At 45.1% G+C, this 21,748-nt stretch overlaps 1 protein-coding gene across 1 annotated transcript; it reads right to left on the reverse strand.

Moving 5' to 3' along the window:
- Positions 1-616: 616 nt before the first annotated feature.
- POGLUT2 (protein O-glucosyltransferase 2) lies at positions 617-20,865 on the reverse strand. Its single transcript, XM_083610776.1, has 10 exons — positions 20,259-20,865; positions 16,203-16,408; positions 14,733-14,938; positions 13,008-13,085; positions 8,809-8,981; positions 7,397-7,634; positions 5,581-5,790; positions 4,282-4,371; positions 2,502-2,606; positions 617-790 (listed from the first exon to the last, which is right to left on the reverse strand). Exons 1-10 carry the CDS (start codon positions 20,441-20,443, stop codon positions 773-775), a joined length of 1,509 nt encoding a protein of 502 aa, XP_083466902.1. The 5' UTR covers positions 20,444-20,865; the 3' UTR covers positions 617-772.
- Between the last annotated feature and the right edge of the window lie 883 nt (positions 20,866-21,748).

The raw sequence follows: 21,748 nt of genomic DNA on the forward strand, positions 1-21,748 counted from the left end.
TCACGACTGGACCTAATGGTCAGGGGTCCCTTTACCTTTACCTTGGGATCCTGAGAGCCAATACGCTATCCCTGGAGGGGCAGCTTCGTACAGGGTAAACATGAATGATACACTATTAGTTTCAAAACAAGTCTGTGAAACACATGCTTTTGCCACAGGTCCCTTAAATGGCTTAGAATTATTTTTATTCAACCAGCCTTCCTAGTTAGGGCTTCAGTGTAGTTTGGCAATGAGAAGCTCAACTCCTTGTCTGAAATCCATATGACAGGGGGTCTCTTTGGACAGCTGTTACAAGCAAATGTTTTTTAAAAGACTACTGAATTAAACAAGCTTAGTATAAACCCTACTAATGAAGCTTGAACACACCCTAGTCAGTTGTTTTAACAATTACTTGAAAGGTTCCCAATTGTATTTTTTTTCTTGTTAGCTTCAGCTATATAGATTTCTAGTCCACATTTTCCTTTCCTTCTCACGCATATTATTTTGGTGTGTTGCGTGTAATCTGCTTAAGCGAGCGGCAGTAATCCACAGGCTGCAGCAAAAGCCCTCTGTAGAAGGGGTATATAATATAGTACCAAAATCAAAGCTATTTTTTAAAACAAAAAACGCTCTCAACTTTATGGAAATAGTATTTATTTTTAAAAATAATAAAAAATTATAAAAGCAAAGGTGTAGTAATACTGCATGCACAACAGAAGGCATTTGGACTCGTCTTTTTTTGTTCTCATCTGAAGACACTGAAATCCAAATACTGTAAACACCAGTTTTCTTGTTAAAGTTCCTCTTTGACCTGTAAGTAAGATGAAAATATTTCACGGTTGAAATAAGTCCTCAACAACTTTGCTTTACGTTATAGTATTTTGAGCAGACTCTTATGTTCCAGAAAAAGTTCCTTCTCTCTCTAGATTATTTTAGCAGAGATGTCCATAATAGTGAAAAATTAAGTCCCTGGTTAATGAACTATGATGGTCTGTACTTAATTATAAGTTCCTGGGCTGTATCATACCCACTTGCCTAAATGGGTGTGGAGAGGATTTATTTGCACATTATAATTTCATTGGAAAGAGCAAGTAAGAGTAATGTTCTAGATTTCAGGGGTCTCTGAAATGAACCCTAGGGTTTGTGTTGGTGCGCAAGACTGGTGGTATTTCAGAATTACAACTGCCTGCCTGCTACCTGCTCAGCTTTATATTTGTAAATTTAAATAATAACAACAATCAGATTCACAAGAAACCCATAAGCACTCTATGCTGCATCTTGACTTCTGTTTTCTGGTCATGTTAGAATGGGATGGAATGTTTGGAATACAACTCCCATTTTGAAACATTGACATTTCTTCATTTGACCCACGGTAACTTGCAATACTGTTTCATTTTTTAAAAAATTGCAACTCTTTCAGGCTCACATTGGCAATGCAACTTAATTGACAGAACAGTAAGATGGCCTTTTGCAAGGAAGACGTTTTCTCTGCGATAGAGGCCCTGTGTTTTTTGTGTGTGAGCGAGAACTGCATTGTGCATGCCTTATAGCATATAGAAAAAGCACAATGTCCTGGGTGCATTGTTCATTCAGCTTCCTTAAAATATCATTTTTTTTACTTTTTATCTTTTTCGAAAGCAAGTTCTTAGTTCTTATGCTTGCGAACATATGCTAGAAAGCGTGTGGGTAATTCCTGCTGAAATCTCAAGAACCAAGAGAGGTGGCCGACTTAAGATTTCTACGTGTTTGGGGCAAGGCTTTTGCGATCTGAATTTCTCCTTGCCACGACTGCCAAAACTTGAGTATGTTCTGTGAAACAGGAAAAAGCAAACTGGAGAACTGCACATCGTAAGATAAATCGCGCAGATCTGCTGCATGATTTTTGCATCCAGAAAAATCCAAACTTCCTTGGCTAAACACATAATTTCCTTCGGAACAAAAAACTCGGTGAAATACTCACAGCTGGTTTCTGTGAACTTGCAACTCCTGCTCTCCAGCTACCTCCATGACTTAGCAGGATTTAACCCACTCCAAAACATCCTCAGTGGTTTTCTGTTAAACCACTGGCATTGGTTGTGAAAATCTCTGCCTCCCTCAATACAGTCATACCTCGGGTTACAGACGCTTCAGGTTGTGTTTTTTTGGGTTACGGACCGCTGAAATCCAGAAGTACCGGAACAGGTTACTTCTGGGTTTCGGCAGTCGCGCATGCACAGAAGAGCTAAATCATGCTTTGTGCATGTGCAGAAGCGCCGAATCACAATGCGTGTGTGCAGACGTGACGCTGCAGGTTGCGGATGCTGCGGGTTGCGAATGTGTATCCTGCACAGATCACGTTCACAACCCGAGCGTCCACTGTATATGGAAAAGCAGCAAGGGATTCTGTTGGCACCCGTAACAAAATCTGTTCCCCCCAACTTAGAATCCGAATATGTGAGGCATAAGATGTTCCCAGTTAAATAAATGGCAGGTCAGGATCCTGAACAAACAGTTCCTAAAATGTTAACTTGTACATACTGTACCTTTTTCCGGTGGCAACTACAGGGAAAAAGGTCGTCATCTGGCTGTTCCACTTTCTCCATGCCATCTCTCACTTTTGGTTCAGTCACTTGTAGTTTGGCATATTCCTAATTGAAAAATTTAAAAAGGGGGGTACTTGCGCACTCAGTGTTGGAAAAGCTGTAACCAATCAATCGCCCATAGCTCCAGCAAACCTCGCGGGGAAGAACCTGAGATTCGGTATCACAGAAACTGTAAGCTGACACGGGCTGCACCTGGTGACTTGCTGAAATATCAGTACCTCCGTGTTAATGCACAGACATTTTCAGCTGTGTTTCGGGAGGGGCTTTCTAAAGCTGGGCTCTTTGATCTTTGCTGATTGCTGCTTTGAGGAACAGATCCCTCCACATTAGAATGGGATTTGTGGAAGTCGGGATGCTTCTTTAACAAAATGCCAGCTTAATTTTCAGGGCATACCTTTCACACGGTGCTTACTTGCAGATCTTGGTTATTAAACACCACGGGTAATGTTTTAAAAGGATGCCCATCAGTTTGAATGGACGGCTTGAAGGAATGTTAAATCAGAGAACTATTGTGTTAGAAGGGACTACGAGGGTCTTCTTTTGGGCAGGAATCTTGCCCGACGTGGAGCTTGAACCCACAACTAATGTACACATAACAGGTTTGATATACCACAATAGCACCAGTGTGATTATATGTAACAAAGGCGGAATTAGGGATTGTGAAGGTGCTTCTATACAGTCATACCTCAGGTTACAGACGTTTTGGGTTGTGTGTTTTCAGGTTGTGCACCACGCCGAACCTGGAAGTACTGGAACAGGGTACTTCCGGGTTTCAGTGCTTGTGCATGTGCAGAAGCACTAAACTGCACTTTGCACATGCGCAGAAGTGCCAAATCGCAACCCACACGTGCGCAGAGGTGGCGCTGTGGGTTGTGAACGCTGTGGGTTGCGAACATGCTTCCCGCACGGATCACATTCGCAACCCGAGCATCCACTGTACTTTGGGACTGGGGTGGTGGTGAATTCACCCAGCTGCTTGCTACCTGATCAGCGAGTTTCGTTTTTGGATATATATGTAATACAGGCATACCTTGGTTTTCGAACAGCTTGGTTCTCAAACGTTTTGGCTCCCGAATGCCACAAACCCAGAAGTGACTGTTCCAGTTTGCGACCTATTTTTGGAAGCCAAACGTCCGACAAGGCTTCAGATGCTTTCTGCAGCCAATCAGAAGCTGCACTTTGGTTTGGGAAGTCGAACCGACTTCCGGACCGAATTCCGTTCAACTTCCAATGTACAACTGTATGTTTATTGTTCTTGGAAATGTAACTGTATTATATTAATGTATCTGATAAAGAAATTAATAAAGCGTTTGTTTAAACAAACCTTAAGATTTAACTCATGCTGCCAACCTAGCAGTTCAAAAGCACACCAGTGCAAGTAGATAAATAGGTACCACTGCGGTGGGAAGGTAAATGGCATTTCCATGCACTCTGGCTTCCATTTTAGAAATGGTTTAGTCATGCTGGCTACATGACCTGGAAAGCTGTCTGTGGACAAACGCTGGCTCCCTCGGCCTGAAAGTGGAGATGAGCGTTGCACCCCATAGTCAAATTTGACTGGGCTTAACCATTCAGGGGTCCTTTACCTTTACCTCATGTATGGCAATAAATATAGGAACAGCCATGTGTTTGTCCCTCCACAGAACTGGTAAGTCACTTTAGTTCTTTATATTTAAGGCATTCTTACATTTCCATTTCCGTAATCGAAGAGAGAACTGACCTGAAAAAGTTTGAAGTAATAGCAAAATATATGGTCTCCCATGAGGTTGTTTCTTGCAAATTCTTGTCCCGCTTTTGCAATATTCTTTGCCTGTCAGGGATAACAGATGGGGGAGAGGCAAGGTATCTTCATGTTAAAACATTAATTTTCTTAGAATGCCCATTTCCCTTCTTATTGCTCAGTCCCACCCAACCCAAATCAATTAAATTCCAGTTTTCACATGCGTCAGACTTTATCAGATTGAATGAGTCCATTATAGGCAAACTGCCCCACCCACCAAAGTCTCAAACAGACTAACATTCTATTAGCTAGGAGAAGTGATTCTTAAGGGCATAAATCTATCAGGGATTTTGTGCAATGAATCCAGACAGGGGCTGTGAATCTATACCTTTTATTAGGACCAACCAAAAGTCCCAATGTGGTGCCAGAACATTTGAGTTTAACAGGACTGATTCCAAAAAGGGGGGAATTGGAGAGGGAGAAGGAAAAGCAACTGTGTTCCTAGTCATGCACCAGCTTTTTCCTCAAACCCCCCCCCCCCCGTTTTTACCAGCAAATCTACCTTCTTGTAGATTTACTGCAATCTACCTTCTTGCTGCCTGCTTCCTGGGAAGAAAGCAATGACAAACCTAGATGACATCTTAAAAAGCAGAGACATCTCCTTGCCAACAAAGGTCCGTATAGTTAAAGCTATGGTTTTCCCAGTAGTGATGTATAGAAGTGAGAGCTGGGCCATAAAGAAGGCTGATCGCCGAAGAATTGATGCTTTTGAATTCTGGTGCTGGAGGAGACTCTTGAGAGTCCCATGGACTGCAAGAAGATCAAACCTATCCATTCTTAAGGAAATCAGCCCTGAGTGCTTACTGGAAGGACAAATCGTGAAGCTGAGGCTCCAATACTTTGGCCACCTCATGAGAAGAGAAGACTCCCTGGAATAGACCCTGATGTTGGGAAAGATGGAGGGCACAAGGAGAAGGGGATGACAGAGGATGAGATGGTTGGATAGTGTTCTCAAAGCTACCAGCATGAGTTTGACTAAACTGTGGGAGGCAGTGGAAGACAGGAGAGCCTGGCGTGCTCTGGTCCATGGGGTCACAAAGAGTCAGACACGACTAAATGACTAAGCAACAATACCTTCTGGCAGTTTACTGCAAGCCCAAACTTCTCACCCAGCTTTCCACTGCATGCTTAGATGCAGGAATCCCCGCCCCCCCCCCCCATTCTGTGTGGCACAAGAAACTCCTAAGAGCTGTGGGAACATAATTTTGCAACATCTGTGTGGGCCCATTGTATTTTCACCTCTTCGTCGTGGTCTTTGGCCCACTGCAGCTTCTCCAGGAGATCGCTTAGGTCGCTTTTGAAAGGAAGATAATGTTTCCACGGTTGTAGCTCGTTGTAAAAATGTTCGTAGTAGATGGAGTCCTGCTTTAGCACTACGCTACTTCCTGCTAGCAGATAAGGCAGTCGGTACGCGGCCACTGTGCCATCGATATTAATTTGGTATTTATACTGCAAAACACACAGCACAAAATTCATAAGCAGGCGGCCTGTAGATTTGTTGTGGGGTTCTCTCCACTACGGCATTGACATCTGAAGGTTGAATACCCGCAAGAAGATCTGAATGCAGGATTTCAGAGAACCTTTAGGATATTTTTCCACATTTACTTAGCAGCAAACCTGGGTTTGCCGCCAGATGTACCCTTAATAGTGAGCTCCAGCCAATACTGGATTTCTCAAGAGTTTGTTGCTTTCACAACAATGCTATGCTTTTAACCCATAAACAACATGTGTGAGCTTTTAACCAGGTTTAGCTGGTGTCGTTTTCGTATTCTCCTGTACCTTTGAAGTTCTATAATAATTTTTGTTATTATTAAATTTTCTGTTTCACAATGTCAAATAAAACATTTTACAAACTTTAAAATATCCAATGTCTTCCCTTCATCTCTTTCCATGGTTCATTTTACATATCACACATTGCTGTATATTTTACTAACCATTCACAAAATTAATCAAAGCTTAAGTGTTACTAAGGCAGTCTCATCCAGTTAAGCTTTCCAAAAGGTGTAAAGCAATCTGAGGTCTTTATTTTGAAAATATATATACAGTGCTTTTTTTCTTTTAAAAAATGTTTAGGGGTACTCTCATTTTGACTCAAGAAAATCACCATTTTATAGTTCAAAAAAATAAATAGAGTAAATGGACAAAAGTACAAAGATTCACAAAATGTTATGGGATGTATGTACCCCTGTGTACCCCCAGAAAAAAAGCACTCTGTGTGTGTGTCTACTGATGATTATGGTCTGTGCAGGCAGAGAAACATGCCTAGAGTAGTAATGTGCATTGCACAGCGTCACTGAAGTCTGCTTGAGACATTTAAGCCCCACATTGAGACCATGAAAACTACTTTCACGTCGCAATACTTCATGTTATAACGTTACCAAGCTTATAATATGAGCCAAGTGAATAGCGTGAAATATCTGTACATCGGCACCGGCAACCACTAGGAACTGGCAGAACTGGCATAGAAATACGACGTTTAATTGGGCAAACTAAAACTGTAAGCTCAGGACCAATGTTACCTCTCATCTCAGAGGACCAACAAGTAGAAGTTGCTTGTTATATGATCTCCACATTAGAGGGATAATTTTAATAACGTTAAAACCGGCCCAAGCCTTTGAAAAATTCAGTAGTAAAAGGCTTGGGGCGGGTTTGGATCGTACCTCTGGTCATAGAAAAACCATCTTCCATTTACTGGCTTAAATTAGAATTTAAGGTCTCATTTTGCCTCACCAAAACATGAAGGGAAATAACGTGGGGTGGGGGTGGGGAAACCACCTGCACAGATTGTCTTAAGAGGCATCCAGAACTGCAGCAATTTGGACAAAGTGACCATGTTTATCCCAAGCAACAATGGCTATAGTAACACTTTAAGGTTTCTGAAAAATTATAATCTAGATACAGCCTCCATAGAACTGGGTGATAGCGCTACAAAAACTTGTAAGATACGCTTTTTAATCTCTGGGAGCTGGGCAGCTGCCGACATCTCAATATAATTTAAAAAAGGGGGAAAACCTCTCTAAAGGCTTATCTAAGCACAATCACCTTTGTATCGTACCTTGAAGAAGTCGAAAAAGGAAATATGCTTCACAATGGGGCCATAGAGACTTTCATCATGCTTGAAAAAGAAGAAGTTTGTAAACGCCGCATCGATGATTTCTGGGTACTTTCTACTCATTTTCACAAGTTCGAGCCTTTCTTTGCGGCTGTCTCGGCCCCGCCATATCGCTGTGGCGTTCTTCTCTTCCCAAGGTGGCCCAGTGTTTGCTTGAACAGACATCATGTCCAGGCTGACTCTGTTGAGAGGAAACAGGATATTTGGCCACAGTTGTTGGAGCTTCCAGGCAGGAGCGGGTGGCACCTCCGTATTAATATGTCCCTGAGGAACCACCACCGATTCTGGCTGAAAGGCAGGCGACATGGCCCAGCAAGAGACTCTAGAGAGCCAAGTCTTCTCTTCTTGTAAGGGATGTGGGGTTTGTACCTTTTGCCATTTCACCAGAAGTGAGAAGATTGCATGAAAACCAGTATGAAAACCAGTATGCTGAGAGAGAGCTGTGAGGAAACTTTGTGTTTCTATTCCTGACTGGGATGGGTGGAGGCAAAGGCACACATAACCAGGCACTCTCACTTTCCTGACTTTGCAATCATGCCCTGCAAGATTTCTCTGATGAAAATAGGGACACCTTATTCAATAATAATAATAAATAAGAATAATACCCCGCCCATCTGACTGGGTTGCCTATCTCCTTTCCCCCTCTTGTCTGTATCCCATAGCTGTCAACTTACAGATTTGAAAATAAGGGACCAGCAGCCTTGAAAATAAGGGATCAGCAGCCAAAATAAGGGATTTTGCTTAGGTTATGCACGTCGGGGCTGCCGTCGTCCTGGCGCAAGGAGTTCCATCGCCCCTTCCCCGCCCGAGAAGGAGGAAGAGAGACTCTCGCCCGCGAGCCTGGCATGAGGCGGTTGTGGCTCTGCAGTGGCTGCTGAAGCGCCGCCCTTCTGCGTCCCTCCCCATCCCCTCCTCTTCCTCCTCCCTCAGGCCGCCTCCTCAGCCGCCTCTGGCTTCCCCTGGCAGCGCAGCCCACCCGTCTCCTCACGACGTGCCCCTTAGGGGGAAAAGGGAGAGACGGAGAAGCGGCAGCTCATGCGCGCGCTCTCTCTCACGGCGGAGGACCCCGAGCAGCTGCTTCCCTCCCGAGCCGGGCGAGCATGAAACCCGGGAAATTTAAGGGACATCATCAATCCGGGACAGCAGCGGGACACTGCGCTGGGATAAGGGAGTTTCCCGCCAAATAAGGGACGGTTGACAGCTATGCTGTATCCCCCTTGCATCTGGCTTCCCATTTTCCATGCATAAAGGTAATGGCTTGTACCCACTGCTAACTGCAGCACCAATGAACGCCGTCAACAAGAAACATTGTAAGATGTGGGGACAACTTCCAAAACCTTGGTAGGAGCTCTTACCGGCCCATTGTTTCTAAAACGGAGTCTGTCAGGTCATAGGTTGGCATCACAATGTCTTTTGAATCGTTGGATCCGCACCAGGAAAATATGGGGTGGATGTCCTGAGAGGATTTCTTTTTCTCCAGAGGCCAGTCTCCCAAGTTGACAAAAAACTCGACATCTGGCATTTTCACCTGAGAGACAGTAAAGCAAAACATTCACTATCTACGACTGGCCACTCTTTGACCACCCCAAAATTGACATGTGTTTCTTATTTATAATTTTGTTATCACTACAGTTCACATGTAACACACACAAAGCAAACATTCCTCCAGACTTGTAAACTTGATTATTGAAATAGGCCCTAGGCCTTTATGGAGAGTAGTTACTGGAGAGTAACTGGAATGGCAAGTCCTAAAAGTATATATTACATCAATACTCCAGGGTCTTCACTGACTTTCTATAGTCTTCTGGGTACAATTTAAGGTTGTTTTGTCCTCTAAAACCCCCACAACACAAAACTATGAATTATGCTTTGTATTTATATGGCATTTGCTTAAGTGATGAATTACACTTATCGTAACCCTGCAAGGTAGACCAGTACAGTGGTACCTCGGGTTAAGTACTTAATTCGTTCCGGAGGTCCGTACTTAACCTGAAACTGTTCTTAACCTGAAGCACCACTTTAGCTAATGGGGCCTCCCGCTGCCACCGGAACATGATTTCTGTTCTCATCCTGAAGCAAAGTTCTTAACCTGAAGCACTTTTTCTGGGTTAGCAGAGTCTGTAACCTGAAGCGTATGTAACCTGAAGCGTATGTAACCTGAGGTACCACTGTATTGTTGTCATCTCCTCACATTTAAAAAGGGAGCCTAAAATGGGGTGGTTTGTTCATAGCTCATTTTCTTTACCTACTACACCGAAGATAAGTGAGTTTCTCTGAGAAGCAACTCTGGACAGGCTTTTGGAAGGCAGGGATAAGCCAACATGTTGTATTTGTCTTCTGCCTTCTTAGGGTAAAAGGAAACATGTACACCGAAATCTTTAGGAGCGCAATGCCACCTGCTGGTTTATAATCCCAATAGGAATTGCAAGCCATTCTATTTCTTGAACTAAGTTCAGGCTACATTTATTCACATATTTTTCAACAGACTTCTTGAAGCACATTTTTCCTTAATGTTCATGGCGACATCTTTTGAATGAAGGTGCAATCCATACTGGGTTCTAGGGAATCCCGTGTTTCCTTGCAAGTTTTGAAGGGGGACTTCAGTTAGAATATCAGTAATGGCAGATAGCTCAGAGAGCTTGCCCTCTGCTATCAATCTCCCCTTGCAATGTGCAGACAGATCTGGGTGTTGAGTTGTTGTTTACAGTCATGGTTTCAATTCACATGGTGAGGGCCAAAGGCCCTAACCGGCACCCAGTGCGAATTGAGTGGGCACCCTTACAATTCTCTTGAATACTCAGGAGTCCTGTGGCAGCCATGAGGCAGTTCCGGGTTACAGTTCCCTCAAGGCAGAAAACGAGAAAATAGCTGATCTACGAAGCACAAAATAATGTACATTTAAGCATGGGATACAGAACAGAGTGGACCAAGGTTTCGTTCCTTTTTTCTTAATGGAAAGGTTAAGCAGATTGCTCTTTAATTTTTGCCATTTTAATTTTTTTTTAAAAAAACTAGTTGTGTGGGGGAAGGAAGAGAAAACTAAGTCTCGTTTTGATCAGAAGCACAGTGCAGGGAGAGGGCAGGTTAACATGTTCAAAATTACACCCTCCCCTTTTCATCAACAACTGTAAATATTACCAGCGGGTGTAAATAGCAATTTGCAGGTGGTGGTAGTCAAGTGTTCGAAACTCCCGTTGTTTTAGGCACATTTTTGCGACCGGGAATTTCAATCGTGTGAGCAGTTTCTGAGCTCTGGGCACTGTACTGCACTTAAGATTTCAGATTAAAACTGCAGAGTGGAAGAAAATGAGCTTTTTCTGCCTTCCCTACTTCCAGTTACTCTCTGAAGACTGGAGAAGAGATATTAGGGGGGTGGGCAGGGGAAGGACTAAACCATGTGAAAAATGAACATAATATTAGCTGCCGTTCATTCATTTTCAGCTTTGTATAAAAAAGCGCGCCTAAACATTCTGCTGTTGCACCCATAACCTAGGTTTAAGGTGCTGTTTAGCTCCTAGCTTTCATAACTCAGTTTCTAACACAGGTGGTAGTGGGGGATTTTCACGGGGGGGGGGGGAGTCAATCCCCCCACTCAGTTCTGACCCAGATTAGGTTCAGTGCAGCTAACTTTTGTTTATAGGATTTGAATGACATCCTATGCCCTTTTAAAATGTGTTTTTTTGGGGGGGGGTTATTGGGTTGTTGTTTTTGGTTTGATTATATATTTTGTGGTTTTATATTTTGATTTTGTTCTGTGAACCACCGTGAGGCCTCCAAGTATAGGGCAGGATATAAATTCAATAAGGAGGAGGAGGAGGAGGAGAAAGGGAGTTCATTTCATCCATTCATTCCATTGTTTCCTGCCTTTCTCCCAAGGAATTCGAGGTGAAGTGGAAACGGGATACACAGCGAATGGGAATTTGAACACTGGCCTCTGCAGCTGTACAGTGGTCCCTCAGGTTACAGATGCTTCAGGTTACAGACTCTGCTAACCCAGAAATAGTAGGTTAAGAACTTTGCTTCAGGATGAGAACAGAAATCGCGTGGCGGAGGTGCGGCGGCAGCGGAAGGCCTCATTAGCTAAAGTGGTACCTCAGGTTACGAAGTTTCAGGTTAAGAAGGGACCTCCAGAACGAATTAAGTTCTTAACCCGAGGTACCACTGTAGTCCAAAACCCTAACCATTACACAATACTGTCTCCAACCACAGAGTTCTCATGTCACATCTAGTTCGGCATCGACTGTATGCCGGTTGAGCTGACTGTAAATTTTCTCATCAGTGCAGCGCCGCGTCAGAGAAGCTGTCCCTGCAGCAATAGAAACTTCTCTCTTTTTTTGTTCTGGAGTAAGGAAAACTCATTAGGGACCCTGAAATATTTGCTCTGCCTAATAGCACGAACAGAACTAACTTGCCTAAGTCATCTGGTTTTGGTTTTTGCAATTCTTGCGGCACACCCTTCAGGCATCTACTACTTTCAAATAGGCTGCAATTCCAGTGATGAGACGACTCCAGGGACTCTTCGACAATAGATTTTCCAGAGCAGGATTTAGGACAGCATGGTTTTCAGCAAAAACAACGGTGACATAGGAAGAAAAAGGTTAAAGCACCCAGTTCTGATCCAATTTAAGGCTCTCCTTCTAGGACTCTTAGAAAGGACCCTGTCTAGCACCAGACAGGAAGACCAGCATTTGAAACTGTATATTAAGAAAACTTTCCTGGGCTGCTGCAGACTGATGGGAATCAGGAAGGCTGCTTGACAATAATGTTGCTCCTAGTTGACAGCAGCACTTGGGAATGGCTAGTTTGCCACACGGGACACAAGCTACAGGGGACTGCAGGCTCCAATCTTGTCCCCAGTTGTCTGCCAGCTCAAATTCAGACAGTCACATCTTCGTTGGCCTTTCAGCATTTAGTTAAAATTATGCTTTTCTAAATAACCATTCCAGCTGGCTAGTGGTGGGGGACTCTGTTTCTTTTGCTCACGGCACCATTTTCCACCTTATGTCTTATGGAGGCTGTTATTTGTTTTCAGGGATGCTGGTGGCACTGTGATCTAAACCACTGAGCCTCTTGGGCTTGCCGATCAGAAGGTCGGCGACTCAAATCCTCGTTGCTCTGTCCCAGCTCTTGCCAACCTAGCAGTTCAAAAGCATACCAGAGTGAGTAGATAAATAGGTACCGCTGCGGCGGGAAGGTAAACGGCGTTTCCATGTGCTCTGGTTTCCGTCACGGTGTTCTGTTGCGCCAGAAGTGGTTTATTCATGCTGGCCATGTGACCCAGAAAGCTGTCTGTGGACAAACGCCAGTTCCCTCAGCCTGAAAGTGGAGATGAGCGCCACAACCCCATAGTCGCCTTTGACTGGACTTAACTGTCCAGCGGTCCTTTACCTTTTATTTTAATTTTTATTTCGAGGTTGCCATTTTTTATTGTTAACTCATTTTTACCGTTTACTGTGTTCTACAGCACTTCAGGTGCCATATTCATTCACACAGACTTAAAAACAAAACAGAATTAAAATCTGTAATGGCCATGTTTTTTAAGACGTCTACTCACTTTCCGAGTCAAAGAAAGAAGGATGGCATCCATGAATATCCTGAAGCCTACATGTTCACCGTGGGTCTTTATGTAAACCTAAAAACAAACAAACCAGACTGAGTATATTTGAATTAGGTTCCCCTCTCAAAAGAATAGAAAAGAATAGGAAAGGCAAGGCAAGGCAAGGCAAGGCAAGGCAAGGCAAGGCAAGGCAAGGCAAGGCAAGGCAAGGCAAGGCAAGGCAAGGCAAGGCAAGGCAAGGCAAGGCAAGGCAAGGAAAGGAAAGGAAAGGAAAGGAAAGGAAAGGAAAGGAAAGGAAAGGAAAGGAAAAGCTTAAACTCTTCAGATCACCCCCATTTTTTAAATGTAACTTTAGGACTGCAGAACCAACAGCACAGAATATATGACAGTGAACAACCTTGCTCTTACAGCTGCTATTGCTAATGTCCAACAAATTGGCCAGGCCAACAGTAACAGTTTTAGCAAGTCCTAATTAGGAGCACCCTGTAAGGATTTGCAACACAGCTTTAGATGGAAGTCATGGAAAGAGCAAGCCTTCCTAACCAGAGTGCCAGCCGTTTCATCGGAAAGGGACCCAGTCTTCAGGGAATAAATCCAGCCCGAAGATGCCTGCCTGCCAATGCCATCTACTTTGCAATATTACCATCGCCCTCCTTCAGAGAGAAATCTCTTGTTCATGGCAAAAGGTGGGTATTTTCTGCACAATGCATAATCAACGTTTACTGCCACAAGATGTTGCAATACCTGCTCTGTTAAGAGTTTTTAAAAAACATTATATAAATTCATGGTCCACCAACAGCTAGTAACCACATTAAGAGGCATTTTCTCTCTGAATATCAGATGCTGCAGGCAATATAAGCAAGGATGGGAATTGACTCCACATAAACTACTACACACTTGCAACTGGTTTTCTCATGCCAGACTAGGTGGAACTTGGTCTGATTTAGCAAAATAATTCTTTCGGTTTTACCTTGGCTCTTCCTGAGTTCTTGTGTTCTCTTTAGCCTCGGGTTACCTATTAGTAAAACGGATGCGGGTGGCGCTGTGGGTTAAACCACAGAGCCTAGGACTTGCCGATCAGAAGGTCAGCGGTTCGAATCCCTGCGACGGGGTGAGCTCCCGTTGCTCGGTCCCTGCTCCTGCCAACCTAGCAGTTCGAAAGCACATCAAAGTGCAAGCAGATAAATAGGTACCGCTCCGGCGGGAAGGTAAACGGTGTTTCCGTGCGCTGCTCTGGTTCGCCAGAAGCAGCTTAGTCATGCTGGCCACATGGCCTGGAAGCTGTACGCCGGCTCCCTTGGCCAATAAAGCGAGATGAGCGCCGCAACCCCAGAGTCGGTCACGACTGGACCTAATGGTCAGGGGTCCCTTTACCTTTACCTATTAGTAGTATGGCCAGAAGAACAGATTTATTTATTTTATTTATTTATTGAATTAACATGCTGCCCTGTACCCAGAGGATGGTTTCACTGATGTATGCTCTAAGTGTAGAAATTTAGGAAGCTTGCCTTATAACAAGGCAGACCCTTGTTCCATCTACCTCAGTAGCGTTTACTCTGACGGTACATGCATATGTCAGGCACTTGCATAAGGACATCAGCCGATTTCTGTCAGCTGAACAGCAGGCTCCAGAGAAACAATGACTACCCTCCATTGATCTCCAGGGATTTTATCGTAATGTTTATTTGCAAAAACAGCCACTTCCGTGGGTGGAGTGTGTACCTTGTTGTCTTTTATGGTGTAATGGCACAAGCTCTGCCTCTGCCCGAACCGCTGTGGGATTTCTTTGGCAATTTTGTCAGGGTCGACGGTGGGGAAATGCACCAGATCTCTTTGAATCTGCAAAATGGATGGAGGGCAGCTCATTTCTTCCAGCCACACATTTCCATCTTCCTGGGGGCAATCGCAGTTCTCATGATAGACGGGTCCTGCATGCAATAAATTTGTTTTAAGGCGCGTGTTTGCATTCACATATCATACATATTCGATAATGAGTTACAATTAATTTGAAGCACCTCTTGTTATATCTAGTAAGACACCTGGTTTTCTAGAGCACTGTTCAAAACACACATTTTCAAGACTTTTGATGATGGAGGGCACAGGGTTTTTTTTCTGGATTAAAATTTGACAGTGTCTTTATTCTTAACCCTCAGAATGATACGTCTATATTTTCTCCACCAATTCCCAGAACAATGGACAGGCATTCTTCTTGCAGCTGTGGGACAGTCTAGCTGATATCGCCTCCCAGAGTCGCACCTGGGCCTGCGCTCATTCTGTAAAACAGGGCTAAGGGAACTATGGCTCTTACAGGTGCCATATCCCTGCAGTAAATGCTCAGAGATGAGTCCATGCATCTGACTCTAGTTATCTCCCACTTGGACTACTGCAGTGCGCTCTACGTCGGGCTACCTTTGAAGGTGACCCGGAAACTGCAATTAACCCAGAATGCGGCAGCTAGACTGGTGACTGGGAGGGTCCGCCAAGACCATATAACACCGGTCCTGAGAGATCTACATTGGCTCCCAGTACATTTCCGAGCACAATTCAAAGTGTTAGTGCTGACCTTTAAAGCCCTAAACGGCCTCCGTCCTGTATACCTGAAGGAGCGTCTCCACCCCCATCGTTCAGCCCGGACACTGAGATCCAGCGCCGAGGGCCTTCTGGCGGTTCCCTCATTGCGAGAAGTGAGGTTACAGGGAACCAGACAGAGGGCCTTCTCAGTAGTGGCGCCCGCCCTGTGGAACGCCCTCCCTTCAGATGTGAAGGAAATAAGCAGCTATCCTATCTTTAAAAGACACCTGAAGGCAGCCCTGTTTAGGGAAGTTTTTAATATTTAATGCTGTATTGTTTTTAACACTCGATTGGGAGCCGCCCAGAGTGGCTGGGAAACTCAGCCAGATGGGCGGGGTATAAATAATAAATTATTATTATTATTATTATTATTATTATTATTATTATTATTATTCGTCACACAATTCAGGTAGATCTTTTCTCCTTCCTTGCATTGAGATCATTGCCCATATTGTGGAAGACAGAAAGGGGGATTAATGGTCCACTGGGAGGGGTGGGTACATCCAATAAGTTGGTTTCACTTTGGGAAGGCAAACTTCAGTCCCAATTACAACGCATAAGAGTCTCCCAACAGTCAGAAGCTACAGTGAGAAGCTACTACATGAGATGCCATTTTTGTACCTTTCAGGCTATATGGAGATTTGGCAACGTGCACGCCTTGGGCCTGAACCTCGATTCTCAGGTTTTTGTAGCTTGCATACATCCTGTACCTGACGATGAAGGAGCCATCTTTCCTGTCTAATATTTGCACTCCTACCCGCGTAAATTGCTCCTCGGGAGCCGTGATCTTTACTTGAAATGCATTTTCACCCGGAGAGACGGTAAACCTATGCAGGGAAACAAAGACAATGGCGACGATGAAATCAAACATTTTTCCCCTCTTCGGGTTAGAATTCTAGACCCGAGTCGAAAAGTTTAAGGATAAACTTTGGGGATTGTAAAGTTAAACCAACAAGGGAATGGGTCTCACCGACAGCTGAAATACTTCATATTATCTGATACTCTGCTTTTCAATTTATTTACAGTGGTACCTCGGGTTAAGTACTTAATTCCTTCCGGAGGTCCGTTCTTAACCTGAAACTGTTCTTAACGTGAAGCACCACTTTAGCTAATGGGGCCTCCTGCTGCTGCCGCGCCGCTGGAGCACAATTTCTGTTCTCATCCTGAAGCAAAGTTCTTAACCCAAGGTACTATTTCTGGGTTAGCGGAGTCTGTAACCTGAAGCGTATGTAACTTGAAGCGTATGTAACCCGAGGTACCACTGCATTTTTTATTTCTAGGGAAGTCTTTCCACAGCAGCTCATCTGCCAAGAAACCCCCTGCATACTGCAACGTATTCTGGGGTCTGTTATAAGTGTCTATTCAGTTAATCTAAAGTGCTGACCAGGCCTGCTGAGCCTCACTGTCACCCCACATTAGGTACATATTGCATGCATCAGTAATAGCGGATGAGCTGTCTCTCAGGAATTAAACTTCTGCTGAACACCAAGCTTTTCCAGAACTTTTCTACCAATACCCAGAGCTGGATAAGCTAAATTGCAAACATGCCTACTGAGGTAAATGTTTTGAGTAACCTTCCCCCCCCCCCCCAAGATGTGAACGCAAGAAAAGGTAGTGTTTTAACACCTCTCCCTATCTAAAATACCTGCATGGTTCCTCCCCACACTAGCATAGCTGATGAAGGTACTATAATGTAATGTATTATACTGAAACTGAAATATGTGTTTAAGTGCTTTGTAGGTTCCTTGGCAGAAGGGACGCAGGTGGCCCTGTGGTCTAAACCGCCGAGCCTCTTGGGCTTGCCGATCAGAAGGTCAGCGGTTCAAATCTGTGTGACAGGGTGAGCTCCAGTTGCTCTGTCCCAACTCCTGCCAACCTAGCAATTTGAAAGCATGCCAGCGCAAGCAGATAAATAGGTACTGCTGCGGCGGGAAGGTAAATGGTGTTTCCGTGCACTCTGGCGTTCGTCACGGTGTCCTGTTGCGCCAGAAGCAGTTTAGTCTGTGGACAAATGCCGGCTCCCTTGACCCGAAAGCGAGATGAGCGCCACAAACCCATAGTCGCCTTTGACTGGACTTAATCGTCCAGGGGTCCTTTACCTTTAGGTTCCTTGGTTTCAGTTTCAGGCTGAATTTTTTCAGGCTGAATTTTTTCCCGTTTATAAAGAAGGGAAAAAAGTAAGTTGTGTCTTCGTGGATCAGCCCAAAGGTCAAATCTAGAATCCTTTTTCTCACGGGAGCAAACAAGAATGCCTCAGTTAAGTCCACAGTAGCCCTGTCCTCCGGTTGTTCCCCAGCATACTGCCTCTGAAACTTGGAGGCTGCTTGTAGCCATTGTAACTAGTAGCCACTGATCAGACTTTTGACTAATTCTTAACTAAGCCATCTAACCAACTGCCCACCCCCCACATCTTGTGGCAGTGAGTTCCACAAGTTCATTTTGCGCCGTGTGAAAAAAACACACACTTTTGAAGGTCTGTAAGCTTCAAAAAGACCAGTGGAGTTAAACTCAACCACTGATGCACTGCTCAGTTTGTTTGCTTCTATTATAACACATTTTCCCACCCAAACTCATGTAAATTCATGCCTCATTTTCTTTCTATTTCCAATCATTTCTATATAGTGGAAAAACATCAGGGATTCAAATTCAAGAACAAGGTTGGAATGAACTTGAAGTGCAGTAGACTTTGCAAGGCTTTTGGTTTTTTTAATGCTACATTGGTTAAATTACAACCTTATTTAAATTATAGCAGGTCCAGCGCTGCAAACCATTAAGCAGCTGAAGTCAATTTAATCTGTCTGACTGTGTTTAGGACCATAGCCAAAAAGGGCAGGAGTTGCAAATATTTTCCCCAAAGAAGGACCTCAGTTGCCCAAGACAATATGAAATCCAACACAGACCTATATGTAGGATCCAAAGGCATTTTTAAAAGTCACAAAAATAAGGTTTTTTTTTAAGAAAATAAAAAAGACACTGGAAGAAATTCTGTATTCCTGAAATTCTACGCAGAAATTTGCATTAAATGCATTAGCTTCGCATTACATGCCTGCAGATGTGGCCTAACTATGGCTCAGGGCAGCTGTGCAGGCTCCCAGGGACAAGATTGCACCATTGAAAGGGGACTTGATATTAAGCTCACTCCTCCGTAACCATCTATTGTCAGAGATTTTTCCTGGCTGCAGCTCGTGATTAAGGAGGCAAGAGCTTAACCACAAGCCTGAGTACAGATAACACTCTTGGCTTGCTATAGTATGCAAACCAGTGCACACACATGCAAAATTATGCCCATCCAAATCACACGTCTAGATGCATGTGTATTAAGCCTGAGGGACAGCAAGCTACAGGGCAGTGGTTCTCTAAATGTTTTCTGTGTGCCCCACTTTCTGATTTAAAATTTGCTTGTGCTACGTCGGGTTTTTTATTGATAAGAAATGCATTGGAGAACACAACTAGGAGTCTCCTCAGTCTCATTTGAGGCTCTCGTTTTGAAAAGATATCTTATCCACATTCTGCAAAAAAATTAATAATATTTTGATACTATACTACACTGAAACGTTTAAATGTTTCTTTGATCATCCTTGTAGCTCCCTGCCACACTTGCCATCCTCTCTTGCCACACCCTTTGAGAACCACTGATCTGGGGCATTCACAATTTGCCCCTTTCTTCCCAGCAGCATTGCAGAGTTTGCTGGTGCCCAGGGCGTGGAGGGGGAACAGAACCCAGCCGCTGGGGACACGGAGGCAAGGCCAGGCCAGGCTCTGGGGCCCAGAGACCCCTGACGGCAGGCAGGGTGGGAAAGGCATCTCTGCTTGGGGGCGCCCTTGAAAACTCTGCACCTGGGGCTATGCCCCCCCCTGACTCCCACCACACTACGTGTTTGCTCCCAAATGAGCACACCTTTCTGGGCCAAACATCACACACTGCACTTTTAAGCAGCGTCCAAAACTCCCATTGTTCTAGGCGCATTTTGTGACCAGGAATTTCAATAGCACGAGCAGTTTCTGAGCTCTGGGTGCAGTACTGTGCCTAAGATTTCATATTAAACTGCAGAGTGGAAGGAAAGGAGGACCTTTTCCTGCTTCCCCGCTTCCAGTTACTCTCTGAAGACTGGAGAAGAGATATTAGGAGGGTGGGCAGGGGAAAGACTAGACCATGTGAAAAATGAACACAAGGCTTTAGCTGCTGTTCCTTCATTTTCAGCTTTGTATTCTTGTTATTAAAAAAAAGACATTCCGTTGTTGCGTCCATAACCTCGGTTTAAGGAGCCCTTGAGTTCCTAGCTTTCATATCTCAGTTTCTAACACTGTTTTGAAGCATACACATAAAGCGGATAAGTGTGAGTTTTCTAAGGACGTTTCCAAAAGCAGAGATTTACTCGCAGCTCCTTACTGAAGAGTGCCCTGGGGCAACCAATCAAAGTTTGCTAAATCGCCTCTCTCTCTCCCTCCCCACAGAGCTGTATACCGAGGGCAGAGCGGATCACGCACATACATAAACACGCGCAAAAGTTGCTTTTCTTTCCAAAACGCAGAGCCTCTTCCGGATTCCTGCGACGGGCATGCAAATCCGTTTCCAGATCCGCCAAGCCAGGCTATCGCTTCGCATCCACCTTAACTCCGCCCCGGCCCCATTCCCACCCGCTTAAAAAAAAAAAAAAAAGCGTTACACCGAATTACCTTTTCCCTTCCGTGTCCACAGCCTGGATGTAAAAATACCGGGCTGGGAGGACCACCTCTGCTCTCAGGCCGGGTCCCCATACCCCACTCTTCTCGGGGCTCAGCTGGCTCCCCGCAGCCGACTCGCAAAGGGCCAGGATCACCGTCCCCAAAGGCCAGTAGCAAGTCAGCCCCAGGCGGAACATTTACAGAGCTTCCCGTCGAAGGAGCAAAGGGCGAAGCGGAGGAGGGAGGCGAGCGTCTCTCTCGCGCTTAGAGACGGCACTTTTGCAGGACGGAAGGCAGCGCGGTGCGATCGGGTGTCTCCTCCGCTTCCTGCCCTCGTCCGAAAGCTGCAAGGGAGAGGCGGCCTTTGTCTGGGCGATGCATGAGCGGGGAGAGGCTCCGGGACGGCAGCCGCATGCCAGTTCCTTTGTCTTGCGACGGCAGCCCCTGCTAACAACTCCCGGAGCCTTTGCGCTCCTCCGGCGCGGCGAAAAGAGAGGGGCGGAGTGGGGGGGACGGGACAGAAAGGGAGCGGGCGGGCTCGTCGGTCCCACGAAAACTTCTTCTTCCGAAGGGGAAAACCACACGGGAGCCGCTTCCCACGCTCAACAGTCATGCCGGGAAATGTAGTCCAGCAAGAAGATGTTGTGGGGCGACGAGGTGGCGAGACAGCGGTGGGCAGCCGGGGGTTGGCGGAGCGCGGGGAGATCAAGGCGCGGGTAGAGTTGGGAAGGGACCCCGAGGGTCATCCAGCCCCCCCGCCCCGCGATGCAGGAATCGTAGCATCTTGAAGATTTCACAGATTCCTTCCAACTCTACGATTTTATGGGGCTTGAACCCACGAACCTAAGATTAAGAGTCTCACGGTCAACCAGCTGAGCTATCCCTCAAATATACATGACAGACGGCCATCCAACCATCCAGGGTAGGAGAGCCTAACACCTCCAGAAAGAGACCTTTCCACTGTCTAACAACTCCTACTGTCAGGGAGTCAGAATCTCCTTTCTTGTAACTTGACGCCTTTGGTTTATATGTCATACCCTCCAGAGCTGGAGAAAACAACCTTGCTCCATCTTCCATGTGACTGCCATTAAAATATCATATCTCCTCTCAATCTCCTCTTTTCCAGGCTAAACATCCCCAGCTCCTTCAGCCATTCCTTCTTAAGGCTTGGTTTCTAGACCCTCGGTCGTCTTGGTCTCCCTCCTCTGCACACCTTCCAGCTTGACAATACAGTGGTACCTCGGGTTACATACGCTTCAGGTTACAGACTCCACTAACCCAGAAGTAGTGCTTCAGGTTAAGAACTTTGCTTCAGGATGAGAACAGAAATCGTGCTCCAGCAGCGCGGCAGCAGCAGGAGGCCCCATTAGCTAAAGTGGTGCTTCAGGTTAAGAACAGTTTCAGGTTAAGTACGGACCTCTGGAACGAATTAAGTACTTAACCCGAGGTACCACTGTAACCTTTTAAAACTGGACACAGAACTCCAGGTGTGGTCTGACCAA

The sequence above is a fragment of the Podarcis filfolensis genome (genome assembly GCF_964270895.1).
Source record: "Podarcis filfolensis genome assembly, chromosome: 4".
NCBI lineage: Eukaryota > Metazoa > Chordata > Lepidosauria > Squamata > Lacertidae > Podarcis > Podarcis filfolensis.